General features: G+C 45.3%; 1 protein-coding gene across 2 annotated transcripts; it reads right to left on the bottom strand.

The window, feature by feature from the left end:
* Positions 1-1,779: 1,779 nt before the first annotated feature.
* Positions 1,780-18,303, bottom strand: CLDN18 (claudin 18). 2 transcript variants are annotated; one of them, XM_074912382.1, is made up of 5 exons: positions 18,084-18,303; positions 5,109-5,273; positions 3,006-3,111; positions 2,576-2,686; positions 1,780-1,957 (listed from the first exon to the last, which is right to left on the bottom strand). In XM_074912382.1, the coding sequence occupies exons 1-5, from the start codon at positions 18,301-18,303 to the stop codon at positions 1,780-1,782; spliced, it is 780 nt and encodes a 259-aa protein (XP_074768483.1). The 2 variants fall into 2 exon arrangements, with proteins under 2 accessions (XP_074768483.1, XP_074768482.1); XM_074912381.1 differs by lacking the exon at positions 18,084-18,303 and adding an exon at positions 9,524-9,743.
* Positions 18,304-18,603: the final 300 nt, after the last annotated feature.

Below are 18,603 nucleotides of genomic sequence, written 5' to 3'. Positions count from 1 at the left end.
AGCTCTCCCCACCTCTCTGCAAGGTGGCCATCTCCTCCAGCCATCAGCCCCTGGTGCCACACCCTGCCAGGCATTCCCTCCTCCTCTCACTGACCTGCTTGAGGTGCAACGTCTCCACATCTCCTGGAAATGTGCAGGAGAGGTACCTCCATGTGGTGGTGGAGAGCTGATGGTTATAGAGAGCTGATGGTTATGGAGATCTGGTGTTTGTGCTCACTGGGATCACTATGTTCAATGAGACAGCCTGCTCCGTATTCATACAAGCCTCTGGGGATGCCAGCTAGACTAGTAGCTTGACCTGCCAAAGGTACAACTGAAGAAATATTCAGCTCTACCTTTGATCCCTCCAGAACATGAAACCACTCAATGTAACATCAGTATTTCACCAAAAGAATTCTGCCAGTGAACTGCAGAGAATTTATAATCATTACAAGCAGAGCTAAAACCTGTTGCAGGTACCTGTCAAAATGGCTGCTTTGGAGGTTTTGGACTCTTTTTTTCTCTCTAACTTGTCCCTCAGTACCCTTTGCTCTGTTCATAGGCACTTTCCAGAGCTTTGCTAGGATGTGCTCTGGAGCCAGATGGGAGGACCTGCTAACGGCACACAGTTCTCCCCTCCCACGTAAGCTCTTGTGTCTCTTCCTCTGACTCCTTCAAACAAATTTTCTCTCTGATAGACTGGCTAGAAGAAGCAATGGCCCACTAAGGAGTTAATCTTCACATCATTATGGGAAGAATTAACACAAGAAATTCCTGATGTCAGTATGAAGTTACACATCTAATGCTCCCTGGGATTTCTGCTCCAAATGTAACTAATTAATTCTAAATGAGAAATTCTTCTGGCTTCATTAAAAAAAGACATCTGCAGGAACACCGGTCACACACAGAGGTTTTCAGCTATTACAGCAAATATCTCGCATAGCAATAACAATGGATTATACATGTTCCCTGTAGACATCAGAAGAAATAAATACACTTTGGTATCATGGGTTATAGCAAATGCCTAAGTAACATAAATCAGATTAAATGTCACAGCAGATCAACATTGTAGTACCACCAGCAAAGCAGAGGTATATCTGAGTAGAAACAGTCACCAGAGAGGGAAATGCCATGACTATGGGGTCTGTATGCATTGGCCACAGCCAACGGGACACAACTGAATTTACTTAAAATACACAGTAAAATAATACAGGAGACTACTAGATTACAGTTTTTGCTTTTCATCCTGCTCCAAAACAATATTGGGTGGCAAAACCAGAGCAAAGATAAAATATCATTTCAGCAAAACACTTTTTCTGATGAACAGAGGATGTCAAGGTCACAGGATACTGTTCTCTCCAGACTCTGAGAAAGAAGGGGATGACATTGGCTAATTTCATGAAAGCCTGTTCAAAGGGAAGAAGGCAATGGGGTAGCATCTCTTTTACAAATGGACCATTATTAAACAGGAATTTCAACCTATTAGAAGAATTAGAAAAGGGCACAAGGCACAATCCTGGTCCTGGATATCAGAGTTTATATATAAAATATGAGCAAACTGTTCTACTCTGAGAGCATAAAAAGGCATCACTTTTGTTATAGACCTCCTTATGGTAGGCATACTAACAGGCAGTCCAATAAAACTGATGTTCATAACAAACTAGGATACAACTTCAGAGTAGGGGAAACATGATAGAAAACACAGCCCTATTTATAGACTGCTTTGTTTGCATATACTTTTTGCTTCTGAAGTTAAGAATATTTTATAAAAGATAGCACAACTCAAGCCCAGAAAGTCTACTAGACATAATCGTATTTCGAAGGGTATGAGCGTCTTCCATCCTCACTTCGAGGAGCTTCTTCATATCCCGCACCCTTCCTAGTCTTCGTTTCAGGTTCATAGCCTGAACCAACCTTATACGGCCCCGTTCTGTAGGAGATATTCCGTCCTGATGCATTGTAGGACACCGCTTTGTAACTGAAAGAGACATGAAAGATGGCATCAGCCTGTGGAGGGTCTGTGACTACCCAATGTTGCACACTGTGTTCCTGTTTGCTGTTGGATTTTAGGCAGCTTCTTACTGTTTTATCACTTGGAGACACAATATGAGCTCAGAGCCAACTGTCCATGGAAAGGCTGCAAGTCTCTTTTATGTTTTTTCATAAACTTGTACTTTCTTTCCCCAGAGTAAATCCTTGGCTGAGTGAAGGACCCACCTACAATAACCAGCTGCATAGGCATACAAAGCCCTACCTGGTATAAATCATAGCTCAGCTGATGCAATCTACACCTGCTGATGATCTGCTCTGCAATTTGAAATCAAAGTTGCAATTAATGGGCCTGACTTAGCCAGCACACTGCAAATTTTAGATTTTAAGGTTGATCTCTCCTGCCCTCTGTTTGCAAGTCATGTAGACAGGGAAGGTAAATGGTCACTGTTGGCCCATGATACAGGTCAAAACAGGTGTATCATCATGATAACTCTTGCAAGAGGGGTATTAAACTAGACATACCTTGTGGTGCGGTGGCTCTATGCTAACCCAACACCCAAGGTTTCATGCAATACCTTCCCATTTCTGACATGTATAGGCTTACCGGGATTCTTCTGGAATCAGCCCTCTGCAAGCAAGGCACATCATGATGCCTCCTACGAGGGCCAGGCCACCTGCCACCCAACCAACAAAGAGGGCTGAGCCAAAGGTGTACCTACAAAACACAGAGAAGTGGCTGGTTAGTACTGTGACAGTGGTCTGGTCTGCTTCTTCTGAAACACACTGAACATTGTCATTCTCCCTCTGGCCCTGCAGAAGTTCCCATGAACGCCATCCCACATACAAGCTTATCCTCTCAATATCATTCCTGAGCCACGTGAACACAGACATCCCAGATGATTTGCTTGGACAAATTATCTCCAGCGCAGATAAGAAAAAGACAATAAATTTTCCAAGTCCTGGAACCAGACTAATATGCACCCAGAGTTTGCCTTTCCATCAGCCACAGCACACCCTGGCCCTTGACCACCTACCTGTTCTGGACATTCTGTATTCCCTGGTACATGTTGGCTGTGGACATCCAGAAGTTTGTGACCAGCATGTTGGCAAACACAGACACTCCAGTGATGGCACACAGGCCTGAGATGAGACAGAAGGACAGACTGAGACCCACAAGAGTACAAGCAGTCACCTTTGGCCTTGGGAAAGCACCTTACAGCTCTGGAAAGGTGGGTGAGACACTGTTTTGTGTCCTGGCATGTACCTTCAGCAGAAGTGGGGACCTCAAATGGGTTACACATTTTTGCCAGGTTTTCTACATATTTACAATCCAGCAGCAAGAACACAATGTCACACTACAAAATCCCAAGTCATACCATCTTTCTACTGATGTGTTTTCTCACAGAAAATGAGTTTAAGAAACAGATCATTTTAGATGCTGAAAATATCCAGTAGTTCAGTTTTAAAGATTTTTTTTTACAGTGAGAAACATGGACAAAAGATTCCCTATCAGAAATTTGTGGGGGTTTTCTTGTTTGTTTGTTTGTTTGTTTTAGTGGGAAAACACTCTCTGCCATGTGAAAGAGGAAATACATTTGGTTCACAACCTGTTCATCACCAGGTAGTGATGCCTGCCTGACTCTGCAGGTAGCCTGGAAGACCAGACTCAAGAGGTAGGAGCTTCCATTCATCTGCACAGGCTATCACTGTGATGCCTGTCTGTGACGAGCCTGACAGCAATGGCATTATCACAGAATCACAGAATTGTCTAGGTTGGAAAAGATCTTGAAGATCAACCAGTGCTCTCCTTAGCAGAGTGATTCATGATAACGAAGGTCATTATTGTACCGTACACCACTGTGGAAGGGGTAAAAAACACGGATTAAGGTCATATCAGTGTTTGTTGCCAAAAGATATGGACTCCAGCTTTTCTGGGCATCCCAAGTCCTATTGGTTCTTGCTACACCCACCAAGACCTCTGTATTTTTCCTGAAACCCAAATACTCACAACACTGGGGAGGGTCTGAGCAATCAGTGGTGCTTCTGCTTCAGGTCCCCATCAGGCTGCTTCACTAGCATGGTACTCGTGTCAGTCTTTAGCACTTCTGTCCTGAGAGCAGCCCTTATTTTAGGAAGAAACACTACCTCCGTATCACAGAGGTGTGACCAAGGGCCAGGTCCACCATGGCACATGGGTACCCAACTCTTCAGCTAGCTCAGACTAGGGACCTTATTTTGAAATGGGTGAACACAACCAAGGGATGACCCATCCCAAGAGTCAGTCACATCGTTGTCTTAGACAATGCATGAGTGGTCTTTTAGAATATCCTCATTGGCCAAATTCTCAAACCACTGACTCAAATGGGTCAAGCGTTAGATTTTAAGTGCAAAATTAAAGCTGTGTTGCAGAAGGTGATTTCCCCTTTCCAACTTAGATGTATTTGTACATCTAAGTTGGAGAGAGGAAAGTTGTGATATGAGACATACGACACAACTATTGTACATCTTTAAGTTGTGTCATATGTCTCATATCCCAACAAAAGTGAAATGCTGTTCGACTATAAGGATTTTAAATAGGGGCATTCTCCTTCCCTTCATTAGGACATGGATTTGATTAGTCATCTGCAAAAAAATGTGGAAAAACCTTTGAGTGATGTATTAAGCATTTGCAGTTTTGAGGTAGATGGGCAACACTAGGCATTCCTACAGCCTTCCTGATAACCCACAAGCTAGGCTATCGCAGTCCTGAGAGTCTTCATAAAATAATTATGTATAAAGCCTGAGACTCTTCAAAAAACCTATTATGTATAAATAAAGGATATAATAATACATAACAACAGTATACATATAACATTAAAACATACGCTTTCTTTTTTATATCTGGGCTGTTTTTTCAGCCTTCAATGTTGTATCCCATACAAACTTTTAGTTTTCTTTTACCAAGCAGTTAGAAACCACTTGACCCCAGGAGACCAGACTGGAAGTCAAATGCCGGTAACTTCATGGAAGCATCAACATTTTGGATTGCTCCAGAGTATCTGCTACCTATGACCAGAACTGCACGAAGACATGCCCAGTCCTCAATTCCAGGCAATTGCAGTGCTTCACACATGAAAGACACGATACCACCCACTTACCAGCAACAATAAACATGATGCCAGAGGTCAGGGTCATGTTGGCTTTTGCAGAATCCTCCATGCTGCCAATACGGATGCATTTCAGAGCGAAAATGCACACAAGGAGGCCAAGGATGCCCAGGACAATACCCACAATCATGAGGGCCCTCACAGCCTGGAACATTGCTGCAAAACAAATTGACAAGAGGCATGATGAGTGACCGAAATGAGATTCATCAGAGCATGGGAGGTTTTTAAAGATTGTTTCTGCCTAAAAATAAAACTATTAAAGAAGAAAACTTTGGAAAATGGGCACCTGATCTACTCTCAACATTACCTGGGACACTTCTGGAAATGTGGCTCGTTGCCTCATCTTCCCACAGAGTTTGATGGCTTAGACATAATTTTTTGTAAATTTGCACTAGTCACAATTTATTCAGCTGGAATTCATGGAGAGGAGTTGGTGTACAGCTTGGATAAGCATGAAATGTTTCATAACTTAATTGATTGAGAAAGTTTTTTTTTTCCTCCCCAAGAGGCAATGAAAGCAGACAGCTCCACCCAATTATTCGTGGTATTTCCAACTACTGTGTGACTCAAAAATGGAGTTCTGTATGTTCCTGCTCTACACTAAGACTCATATCACAGGAGAAGACTAAAAGCACCTTGACAAATATTATGCATACACTGAGAGCAACAAAGCTTTGGCAATGACCTCCCCCAGCATATCCTTTCCATGGTTAATTGTGATATCAGTCCTGTATAAATCTGTCCACATTCATTAATACAACACACAAATACCCTAGCACTGAATTTGTTTAGCAGACTGCTTTCAAGGTGGGAATGCTTGGCTCGAGGCAGGCTGTGATGCTGGTGGGACATGCCTGTGGAAGCTGAGCACTGCTCTCAATCAGCTGAAGGCAACAAAAAGCCCTCCAGACTCCTTTTGCCTGGAGTAGAAAGGGAGATAGAAAAGCAAAGGGAAACTTGCACCATTTAAAATGGAGAAGTAAATGGAAAAGGCCATGCATTTGAATATCAGGGTGATTTTCCAATAAGGTAGCACATATCCCTTCTTGCACATGTCCCTGGCAGAGACAGGAAGGTGGCAGCGCTGGCAGAACACTGGGAGGGGGTGGTCAAAAGTATTTCAAGGGCTGGTCTTCTTGGCCTGCCATGAGCTCTTGCAGCCCTGGGTTTGGCTTTGATGCTTCAGGGAAAATGATGTGGGCTCATGACCAACTGAGAAGGGCAGGCAACATATCCTACAGCCCCAGGGACTTCACTCAGCCTGCCTGTCACCCCTTTTCCTGGGCTGGCCAGGATGACCATAGTGCCCAAGGATCCCATAGGGCCTGACTGGAGCAAGAGAGCAGAGACCAGACCTTGCTGGCCTTGCACAGGTTGGGAGAAGGGTTTATAAACCCTCTACAGGAGGACAAGGATGAATGTTGGGGTGCCCATGTGGGTCTCCTTGTTTGTGGAGTATCACAACCCCAAGCAGAACTGCCTGGCACCACCACACACAAGGAAGCCAGCGATCTGCCATCCTAGAGGCTGGAAATACATCACCTTCTCCCATGTGGCAATCCCACTGGGGCTGCTACTCTTATGACTCAATTTGCCCTTATCAGTTGATAACAAGTGCTAACGAGTCTGGGATTTTCAATCTCCCATTCATCAGACCCCAGGTGCAAGCTCATTAGTTATTATTCATCAGAGAACAAGAAGCTGGCGGATACGCCTTATCAGCCCTCAAAGGTTGTTCGTGCAGCACCTGATGCAAAGCAGAAAGCTGCAAAGAGAAGAATATCACAATACTCATTTGTCTTTACAGTCACTTAAGTTTCTTTGCAACTGCTCTTGTTTCATGGCAGGCAGGAGAGGCTGATACTCCAGGGTAGCATAAGACACTACAGATCTTGATAGAAGGTCCTTGTCCCCAAGACAGTCATCCCTGGGATGCTTCCTACAAATCTTATGGTTCCTAGATGCCATCACTGCGGTGGTCTCAACCCTTCAAGCAGAGACCCTAAGCTAAGATCTCACAGAGTTTTTGTGGGTTCCCAGGAGAGATGTTCACAGTGGCTTGGGTGCCCATGGAAGGACACTACAGGCAGGCCAAGCCAAACAGCTCCTGGGATGTTGCACCTCTGCTGGAGCACTGTGTGCCAGTGTGGTGAATCTCCATTGAAAAGGAGTAATCTGCAGCTGTTGGAAAGAGGAGAGAGAGGAGCACAGCAGGGCACAACAGAAAAAATACAAAATAGCCACCAGCAATTTCTCTCTCCATGAGGCTGACTTATGCACCATCTCCACAAAGGGACAGAAAGGAGAAGAAAGTGCTCCCAGGTCTGCTGTGGCATGAAAGCCTCTTCACTTGGCTCATGGGACTGAAAGTGAGAGCTGATTGGAACAAGAGCACTGCAGTTTCAAGTGAATTTGGGCATCCATCAAAAGTCCTCTCAATAAAGCTGCTTTCCAAAGGTGAATGACCTCACCTAGAAAGAAGGAGTGGAAGGGCTTAGACAAACAAGGAGACTAAGGAAAAAAATTGCATCAGGAGCACTAGGTAGCAAACAACCCTATAGTTAAAGTAAAGCACAGAAACTATCTGCTGTTTTACATAGACATTTTGCATGAGGTCAGATAACTCTGCTTCATACCTGCACACATACGGTTGCTCATTTTGCACATCTGATTTTCATACAAAGGGATGGTGCACACAGAAAATAATAAAAATGCAAACTTATTCACCAAAATAAATGTCGGTGATCTGAAAGCACAGTTTTCATCACTGTTTTTCAGATGTAAGTGAAACTGGAGAGTTCTTTCCGCAGCGTTGCTATAAGTAGTGAGAGGTGAGTGAAGTCAAACAACTTAAAGTCATCTAAACTAACATCACCTGCATTTCTGTTACTAATACAAAATACAAAGGTGGAAATCTAACTTTATGACTAGTTAAGATTAATGGAATATAGAAAGTTTAGGGGAAAAATCTGGGGTTTGAGTTAACCAAATTGAAGTAGGGACATTCCTTCTTCATGCTTTAAGGTACTCATCAACTAAACGGACACATAAAGAGAACAAAACTAATAGAATATCTCTAAGACACAACAGAAAATGTCTGTGATAGCTTTGCATGCTCCCTTATTGCTATATTACCTAGAAATAACATAAAAAGTAAAATCTTCATTATGATAAATTTGCATCAAAATGATGGTTGCCATTGCTTCATTGCTCTTTTAAAAACACAATCACCTACTCATGGCATTATAAGGATATGTATAGCTATTAAGCCACATTTGTATATGTAGTTTAATATATGCATCTTTTTATTCTTTAAAACAAATGGTCCCATAGAAGAAGTGACTTCAAACATCAGTTTTGCTCTTCCAAATGAAAAAGAAGTCGCATAGTAATCCTGAAGTACACAGAAACACATTTATTCCATCACACCCCTCGTAACGGTCACAGGTTTTTCTCAAGCAAACACCACAGCCAACGCACCGGTCTTCAGCAAAGCACTCCCTCCTGCCTCACAGTAGGGAAGTAAGGTTGGCATCCCTGAGGATGCAGGGCTGAGAGCCTACATCATACTCTTTTCTACACCAATCAACAGAGGCAAAAGGCCTATGTACATTAGTGCCTGCTTGTACCTATTTGCAATTGTGCGCCAAGAGTGAAAAACACTCCCAGGGTCATATTTATTGTTAGCTGGCAAGGCATGGGCACGACAGGTCAAAGGGAGGCATGGCAAGCCAGGCTGGCTGCTACCCTCCCATGGGTCCAGCTAGCTCGAGACCACTGGAATACTCTTGCATGCAGTGGGGTGGGAAAAACAGCTCTATTTGTAAAGTAAGTAAGCAAATGAGAAAGTAATACCCCTCTGGAATCTACTTCTGCAACCGCTAAAACTCCCCAGGTAATGTAAAGCAACTGAGCACACCTTTCCCCTTCTCACCCTTCCTACACACGCTGCTCACAGGCAGATTTCTTTAATTCCAGTTTTCTCTTTGGAAAAAAAAAATAAAAAATCAGTGGTTTTCCATAGAAACCATTATTCTAATAACAATGCAAAATTACACACAACTGTTTTCCTTGTATTTTGATTCAAAGGGAGATAATATCTGTGGGTTTAAACATTGTCACCCTCCTCACATCAGTGGAGCTGTGCTGATTTATGCCAGCAACAGAGCTGAACCCATGATGCTCATCCAGAGATCACCTACACATGCTCCAAGTTGTAGCCTCCATTGAGTAAAGGTATTATTTTGGTAATAAATATGCACATATTTTTATGCTCATACACTGACTAGCCTGAAATTTTATTCCTCGCAAAGTGCTTTAAGATATCTGCTCCTGCTTTTGGATGAAAATGATGCAGAGCTACAGGAGAGCTCCTGGGTTAAACCTGGTACATCTTTTGCCCCTACCTGGCAGCCCAAGAATGGTGAAATATGGTCGACATTCTGTAAAGCCAGAGCTCTGCCGCACGCAGCTCCTCCACAGTCCCTGATATTGGAAGACGGCCGTGACCGGGTTGTCATACAAGTCCTGCGTGCTCCACATATCCATGGCAGTGGACACAATGCACCCCGCAACACCCAGTGATGAAACGATGAACCCCATCACCTGACAGATGGTTGTGGACATGTTGTCTCCCCCGGAGAGAGGATGTGAGACAGCCCTGATGGAGCCGCAGACCTAATGGGAGCGCCGAAGTCCTCTTGACTGAGCCACCAGAAATACAGCAGCCCTTATCAGATGCTTTCCATTGAGCAGTGTGTTTGCTCAAAGTGTTTTTGCAAGATAGTCCAGTTTCACTCTCGCTGGGTAGGTTTGTGCTGGCAGGGCCAGAGATATGAGCTTTTGTCCTTTAGAAGTGCTTGTCCTTCCCCAGCTAAGCAGCCATGCTCCGTCAAGTGTTAGGCAACCCACTTGGAACATGTGTCGTCCCCCCACTGAAACCCTTTGCTCTCCATTGGGCTTTTTCTGTGTGCTTGGCACAGTGCACATGTGCTCAGAAGGGCAGAGGAAAGTTCCCAGGGGAACTCAGCACCTAGCCCAGCTTACCGCCTCCCCGGCCCTCTGCTTATGCAGAGTGGGAGGAGATCTGCCATCCGACCAAGATAGGGACTTCTCTACACCCGGCCACCCATGCAGGCCTCTGCACAAGAGAGGGATGCCAACGGGGAGCAGTCCAGGAGGATGCGGGGCCACCAGCTCAATCCAGGGAACAAACAGGCATATGGCTGGTCCTTGTGGCCACTGAGGTTGCCTTGGATGCTGACCAGGGCACAACCCAGGGCACCAAGCCAAGAGTCCCAAGCTGATCCATCAAAGCTCCTGCAACCCTGTTCTCCTCCCACCCACATCCCCATTGGCCACCACTTGGTCCCACTGACACCCGTGTGGGGAGGAGAGGGAGAGTGCAGGGACTGTTTGGAAAGTGCTTTTTTACAAGTGCTTATCTGCCTGTGGCTGGGGGGATGGTCCTGATAAAAGGGGTGGAGGATATAAAAATTCAAAATTAATTATCTCTTTGCACAGTGGAGAAGTGCTGGGCTCAGGGGAGCCATATAAATTCACCATGCCACTCTGCCGACAGAGCGCAGTGAGTTACAAGGACCTTCCGGACTTCACGCTCATCCATTCTCATCTAATACCCTGCTCCGACTGATTTACTTCAGCCCTGACCTAGAAACAAATTCCCGCTTTAACCAGTCCCGATACCACTCTGTGCCACAGGCACCGTCATTACCATCGCCTGTTTGTGAAGTCATGTGAAAGGCACCAGGAAGAGTGGAGAGACTGATTTCTGTGGATGGATGAGTTACAATGGAGTTATTACATGTTGCCTATTGCTTCTGCCTTCTGGAGAATGACCACCCAGGACACCCCTTTTGCTTCCGTGGCTGTGCAGCAAGTTGGTGGGCAGCAGACAGAGTTGTTTTTGCACTGGACTCTGCTGTAGCAGCCAGAGCACAGTTTACACCTCTAAGGGCGACAAATCACAGCCACCAAAGACCTTCTGGGTCAGGCACAAGATGTCTTTGCTTCCAGCAATTTGAATAAAATTTAGTCATTTTCACTGACTTTGGCAAGTTTATATCAGAGGAAGGGCTAGCTCCAACATGTGTAAAGGTCAGAAGTTGCCAGCAAAAATAATAGCATGAACAAAAAACATTGAAAATGAGCCCTCGAGAACCAGAGGTGGTAAGAGCTGCTCATCCTCAGTGAGGAAGAGAGCATGCTGACTAACATTCCTCATCTTGGATAATGCTTTGTGATAAATCAGGGCTAGATAGGACCTAGAATCTAGGAGGACAACAAGGGTTGGGGAGGAACAAGAAGCTGGGAGGACAATTAAGTGCTAAAACAAGTAACTTGGCCAGCTCTCCAGCCCATCCTTCATTGTCTCACAGCGAATTGTGTCCCAGTCCAAAAGATCTGGCTGCACCCCACCCAAGCAAGTCCTTATGGTCCTCATCAGCTTTCCAGGACTCTTCTCCTTCATGCCCCAGGACTTGGTCTCCTTGCCATCTAATGGTAGGAGACCACATCACTTTTTCCAGCCTAGACCACTTCAAACTATGTCCCAGGGACACATACTCCTCCTATTCCCAGGAGTGGTGTCACCCTGTATCATTAGTGTGCAGCAGCTTGCAGGGCTGCACAGAAAAATGGACCCATGGATCAGTCACAGAAAAAATACCCACTGGGAGGAAAAACAAAAGTGGGGGAGAATACAAAAGGCAAACATTTTTTTCCATACTTTTTTTTTCCAAAACCCTCTACCACTTTTTCAGCTACTGTTTTTTTTTTTTTTCTGATAAATTGAACATCTGTGTGGTTGCATGAATACCAGTGGAGGTGGACCTCCCAGGCACCATGCCCGTGTGTTTGCTTTGCTGGGAGGGGAGCCACCACTCCTTCCTCTAACTCTTTCTTCTGGTTTTGGTTGCGTGCAGCTGGAGCAGCTCTTCAAGTCAACAGTGATCTCTTCTCCTCTCCCCTCCACCATTTCACACCCCCAAGCCCCATTGCTCCCCCCAACACACCTACTGGAAAAATGATCATCCTCTGGATTGCCTCTAATTGTGCCCTGAGCTGGAGCCTGCACCCAGGCAGTGCTGCCTCACCAACCTTTCCTTGGGGATACAGTTTCCTCCTGCCAATGGGGGATCCTGCTTCTCATCATCCCTCTTACTCAGAGGCATCATAACCCCAGAGCAATGGTGGAGGAATCAAAAAACCATCAACAGACCCCAGATATGCAAGAAAGTTCGAGTGAACCAGTCTGTCTTTGATTTTGAGGGCCAGATTAAGTCATGTCTCTGAAGAGGATAAACCAGCACAGGGTTGCATATTCTCCCCTGAAACCTCATGTGTGGTCTCCAAAAAATGGAGCTGAGAGAGCAGCTTCAGCAGCAAGGGTCATGCTGCAGTCCTTAGCTAAGAGGTAAGCAAACACCCAACCATGCTCAGCACTCCAGATGTTGTCATCTTTGAAGGATTATTGTGTTTTGTGGGGTTTCTGTTTGCTCATCTCTAAAAATATTGCCTAAGGTGCTATCCAGCTATTCTAGCATTAGCTGCTTGCTATTTCTCATGCCCTGACTAGCATCACACTTGTAAACACTGAGAACTCAAAGCTTCCACAAATATCTTCCTCAGTGGTCGGTTGAAGCAAAGTTCTTGGAGAAAAAACTCAAACTTGTGTCCATCCCAACCTTTCCCCTAGCGCATTTTCTCTGCCTTTCTGAAATGTTCTTATTCTAAGCTTATTTTCAATGGCTGTTTCTGAGCCACTTATGATAGGGGAAAATACATTTCTCCTTGAAAAAAAACCTCATCACCCCATTTTCCCAGCACCCAGTCCAATAACAGCAGATCACCGGGAGTTTTACCTGAACTCTTAGCTCAGAGCACAACCTGAAAAGTAGTTGGGTGATAGGATAGCTGTTGAGCATGTCTAAGCATCTTTACCACACCTGATGTTCATCTCCAGCCACTCCTGGGAGATGTCTACAGCCAGGAGTGGTTGAAGGATGGGGATCTCTCTCCAAGCACGTGCCGCTTGCTCAGTCTCCAGCAAGGTGGTTGAAGACTTGGGCCAAGGGGCTTGCCACACCACATGGTAATGCTGAGTAGTACCTAAGGAGGGGACATGGTGGGGATACAGCTCTTGCAAAGGCCAAGCTTCCTCACCAAGGAGCAGAGAACAGGCTTCCACTTTGAGTATTAGGAGATCTCCAGGGGCTTACCCAAACTAGGAAAAGGAAGGGTACTTTGTGACTGCTCCCCTCTGCAACCTTTATTTCAGCTCATACTTGCTTTATCTATCCAGGCATTGACTCTATATTATCTCAAAACTGTTCACTGGGCCCATTGCAACACCTGAATGTTATCACTGCCTCTCCCATAAAAATCACCTACAGCTCATGTTTACTTTAAAATTTGCAAATATAGCTCACACCCTGCCAGTCAATTCCAGCTTGTTCAGACTGAAACAAAGCAAAGCCACCCTTTTCTTTCTGTCCCTCCCATGCTGTAATGGCCACAGCCTCCAGGAGTGTATGGTCCACCAGTCCATAGCATGAGAAGGGCTGACCGACCTTTCTGAAACTCAACAGGGAAAGGGTGTCATGGAAGGCCCCCGTCCCATCTCAGACCCACTCTACCCCATTGGTCTTCAGGTAGTCCAGAGGGGCCTTCGAGGTCCCTCAGCAGAGCTGGGGTGCATAAAGCTGCGTCCTTCCCTACATGCCTGTGAGCCATCCCCACATCTCCACAGCCTCTTGCCTTGTTCCTCTTCTGTCCCTCAGCCAAGATCCTTTAGGATTATTTTTCATGTGTCTCATCCTTTTGTGGTGTAAAGGCATGAGACAGTAGCAAGGATGCGATGCATGCATCTAGCTTTCTAATATCCCCTGCAGGGCCCTTTGCCACCTCTCCTCACCCTGAGACTCACTGGGGATCAGGGTGCTCGAGAACTCTCTGAGTCTCACATTAGCGCTTTCCCCATCCCCACACCTCCTTCAGCTCCTGCTGTGAGCACAAATCCACGGCAGCCTCACACACGCCCTTGGTAGGTTATATCAAGTCTCCATCCCACTTGAGCCACCTGTGCACAGCCCTTTGGTGCATGAAACTTGGTCCCAAAAGACTTTAAGCAGGTTACAGCAGTTTCCTGCAGACATTTCAAAATTTTGATCTGAACGGACTAGGTTAAAGGATTTTAAATAGCAAGCAGAGCTTGGAAGAGATTTTGTGGTGGCCATGACCAGCAGAGGATCATGACACAGCAATCAGCAGTCCCAATCCTTACAAACTTTGGGCGTGAAATGGTTCCAGGGAGCAGAGATGCTGTTTCCTTGGCCAGCGAGCTTCCCTGTCTCCAAAATTTCTAGACCAAGGGTTTTACTAAGGTTATGTTACAAAATGTGTGTTGGTTCTATGAAATAAAAGAAAACCTTGTCAGGACATCAATATAGAAGAAAAAAAACAGAGACACCAACATTAAGACTTACCAGACATGAATTCTCTTCAGGGAACAGCTACACATCTCTGTTACTCTGCACCAGTAAAACTGAAAGTAGTTGTTTTATGCCAAAGTCTGGACAGTCATGGTTACGTTCCCATGGGCTGTTTTTACTCTGACCTCTCTAGCAACACATACCCTTTTATTAGTTGGAGAAGTTTTACAGGATGTTCTCAGACTTTCAAAGTTTGCTGCTGGAAAAGCAAAAATATTCTTATTTTTCAAGTCACCAGCCTTTTGGTCCAGAGCAGAGAGCTGCCTCAGCCTTCTGAAAGGGTCAAAAGGGGTTTTAACTTGAGAACAAAATGTCCTTTAAAAAATGGCTGAACCGGTCTACCTGAAGTGGTCTGGGGAAAAGGGACCGAGCCATACAACAGGAAAATTACTGCCCATGTTACTGTGTTTTAACAAACTTGTAAGCAACTGAGAAATGTTCCTTTTAGCAGAAAGTGCCTTGTGACTTCTGCACTAGGTGAATCTACCAGCCTTGCCAGAGCTCAGCTCCTGCTATTTGTCTATTATCGGTGTGTTCAAATTCAGATCGTGTCCTCCAGACAATCACAGTAAGGTCTGCCGACACACCAAAGCAAGTGGCAAAAAATAATAAGAGAAAGCAAAATAAGAACAAACAGGCTTAGTTCTCAAGTGACATATTTCACCAGAGAATGTTTATAGCTGAGCAGCGAGCGTGAGAGCCATAAACTACCTGTGTTATTTCTCATTTTCATCTATTATCTTGATATTTCCTCAATCTATTTGAAATTAAAATTCTCAACTAAATTGAAGATAGATGATGGGCAAGACAAGTTTAATCTTTGCTATGGGAGCAAGGGATTGAGAAAAAAGAGTCCTCAGAACCGAAAACTTCATTGATGTACTCAGGTCACCTCACTGCTTTGCTAGAGTCCTATTATTTTTATTCACTCCGGCACTATTGTTCCCAATATAAATTGCCATTGTCAGAATAATAAATAGGGGTTTATAATGGAAATGCTGACAAACCATTAACTATGGTGTGGTTAGCAAGGGGGGTTTAATGGAGATCAAGGTGCAGCAGTTAAAATAAACACTGGGATGATCCATTTAAATATCTTAGCAAATTACTAATTTGACTTTTAGCATTGTTTTCTCCCCACTCTGGTTGGGATAGAGATGACCTTTGCTGGTGGTGGGTGAGGAGAAATGCCCATAGGAGCAGATAAATTCAGGAGACGGAGCCAATCTATAAAGCACAGCAGTGGTGCACTTGTTTTTGCACCAGCTTCTCCAGAGACTGGAAGTGTCAGACAATATATAACAGGAGGGAAAAACAGGGAGACAGGGGGATAGAGCAAGGGAGTGACTTCAGAAGAGCAAGCCCTGTTCATTAAACAGAAAGGAAAGGAGAGGAAAAAAAACCCACCGCACTTTGTAGGACAGTGCTGATGGCTCCGGTCACTAAAAGGATCTTGTTGGAACAAAAGCACATAAATATTCATATACCTACACACCGGCAGGGAAGATACAGACTCTCCAACACCACTGAGGATGAGGACAGCAACTTTGGGGGGTTCAGAGTTCCACCCACCTTTATTTTTAAAGATTGTGTTTTTATTATTTGGATTTTTTTTTTTTTTTTAAATCCCTTTTTGTGGGCGACTGCAGTAAGCCCAGCAAACACACATGGTAATTCCACTCTAAGATGACCGGTTCATTAGAAACCCTGACATTTAGGATAACATGTTTGTTTCTGTCCGCAACTGGGAGGGAGGCACAGAGGCTGCTGGATGTAGCTGGGACCTGTAGAAATGGACCAGTCTCCCACAGCCCATCTGCTAAATGAAGGAAATCCATCCCCCCAACATTGCTGTGCATTTCTATTTTAGAAAACTAATACCCATGCTATAGACACCAGTCTGGAAGCTTGGGAATTGAAAAAAAAACCCACTGTTTTTATGATGGAGGCATTCTGAAAGAACAAAACCCCCCAGATCTCAAGTACTCTGGTTTCTTCAAAGATTAAAGTAGTTCCCAGAGCTGAACACTTGAAAAGTTTAATTGCTTCTGCTATAGACTTACATTTTCTGTAATTTTAAGCTTTTAGAGCTGAAGAACTGAGTGTTATGGGTGTACTGCGTGCGTGGGGAGGATTTGCTTTTTACACCTCTATTTGTTCCCTATATGGCAACTTTAATCTCTTTACCTACAAGCAATTAGCCTGCGGGAGTCAAGTTTTACCAACCTGTCCTGCCCCTTGCTGCACGCATTTTCCCTTGGTGAAACTGCTCAGCTTTGCTGACTGCGATAGCCCTGCACAAACATCCTTCTTTGGATGTCACCTTCATTCGCTCATACCTGCCACCGCACGCAGCTTTTGCTAGGGGCAGCACAACTGGATGCCCAGGCAGGATCAGGCCCATGTCCTTCTACAAAAAATGTATGTCTGCACCCCAGAGCCTGTGTGGACAACAGAGGCATTCAAAGCCATGACTCCAGCAGGAAGAAGATGCTCACAGGCATGGGGACGCAGCAGCACAGCTAACGCCAGGCACCAGCTGGGAACCAGGATCCAGAGACGGATGACATGGAAATACAGCTCAAGGAATGAAGCATCTCTCCTACTGGTGTCTGAGGCCACAACTGCATTGGGTCATACTGGTTTGATTTGCACAAAGATAGACTACTTGTGAAAGAGACCATTTTTGTGCACAGTGCTTATTTCTGTGTGTTTTCAAAATGCCATTTCGCAGAAGTTCTGCAATGATTCGCTGATATAATTGGCTTCTTCCACCCATTCTTGCTGTGTCAAAGCACAGACGCTAGATGAATATAATAGTCTAAGTGCCTTTTATTCTCACTGTATTAAGGCAAGAAGAAAACACAGATAATCCTGTTGTAACCTAATTGTTTGCACCCCTAGATACTCTGGGCACAACCAGGACAGGAATGATACCCGAGGAAGAAAAAACTGGAACCAAAGAAGAATTAGGGAGAAATCCAGCTTGGTGATGTTAGCCTGTACAGAAATAGAGTGAGCTGAACTGTGACATATCCTCTTAGAAAAGAATCTTCTCTGATGCCAAGAATATTAGTGGTTTCTGGTGGGAAGCCACGCACAGCCATGCAGCTGGGGTAGAAGCATATACGCAAGCCACCCATGGTATGGGGGATGAATCACCCCATGGAGCAGACACTGCTCCAGGTGTATTGCCTGGAGAACACCTCAGGAACCTGATGCATAATCAGCTGTCATGAGTTTTGGTGAACCTCAGCTCGGCCATGGGAGGGGGATCAGCTTCAGATAGGTCCCCCTCCAAGGGACCTATCATCCAAACAGGGTGAGCACCTCAGACCCCTTTTGGCTAAAATTTGGGTTCCCCACTCTGCACTAAAACTTACCCATCACCACCTTTCAAGCACAGCTCCTGGCACATGCCCATGGCTCTGCCCTCGCACCCAGCAAGCCCTACCTGGCAGCCCCAGGATGGTGAAGTAGCTGCGGCATTCGGTGAAGCCGGAGCTCTCCCGGACACATGTGCGCCAGAGGCCCTGGTAGTTGAACACTGCCGTCACCGGGTTATTGTACAGGTCTTGGGTGCTCCACTGGTCCATGCATGTTGACGCGATGATGCCTCCTATTCCTAGAGCAGACACCACAAAGCCCATGGACTGGCATATCGTCACAGACATGGCGCCAAGCGCTCGGTAGGCAGGTCCTCGGCACACACAAGCCTCCACAAGCCACGTCTGCGGCAGGCAGCCAGGACAGAAGGGACTTTTAGCTGGAGGCACAGCCTACGTCACGGACGGGAGTCAGGAGAGGTCTGGTCTTCACCATACAAACCTACCCTTTCCCTTTATTTGTCTCGGTGAGATAATTTTCCTTGCTCAGTACCAAGAGCCGTTTGTTACGCACGGCGTGAACGCCTTGCTCTTTGTTTACCTTATTCCCTCCAGGCAGAGGTGCAGCCAGCACAGGGCAGAGAGTGA

Source organism: Athene noctua, chromosome 8 (assembly GCF_965140245.1).
Source record: "Athene noctua chromosome 8, bAthNoc1.hap1.1, whole genome shotgun sequence".
Taxonomy (NCBI): Eukaryota; Metazoa; Chordata; class Aves; order Strigiformes; family Strigidae; genus Athene; species Athene noctua.
Note: the sequence above shows the minus strand (reverse complement) of the source record. Positions and strands in the feature narration are given on the sequence as shown.

What these genes read in the sequence shown, in the direction of transcription:
- CLDN18 (XM_074912382.1), bottom strand. Translation starts at nt 18,303, where the DNA reads ATGTCTGTGACGATATGCCAGTCCATGGGCTTTGTGGTGTCTGCTCTA. An exon ending in ATACAGAATGTCCAGAACAG is followed by an intron (nt 2,687 to 3,005) that starts GTAGGTGGTCAA and finishes TGTGTTTTGTAG; the next exon opens with GTACACCTTTGGCTCAGCCC. An exon ending in CTGATTCCAGAAGAATCCCG is followed by an intron (nt 1,958 to 2,575) that starts GTAAGCCTATAC and finishes TGTCTCTTTCAG; the next exon opens with TTACAAAGCGGTGTCCTACA.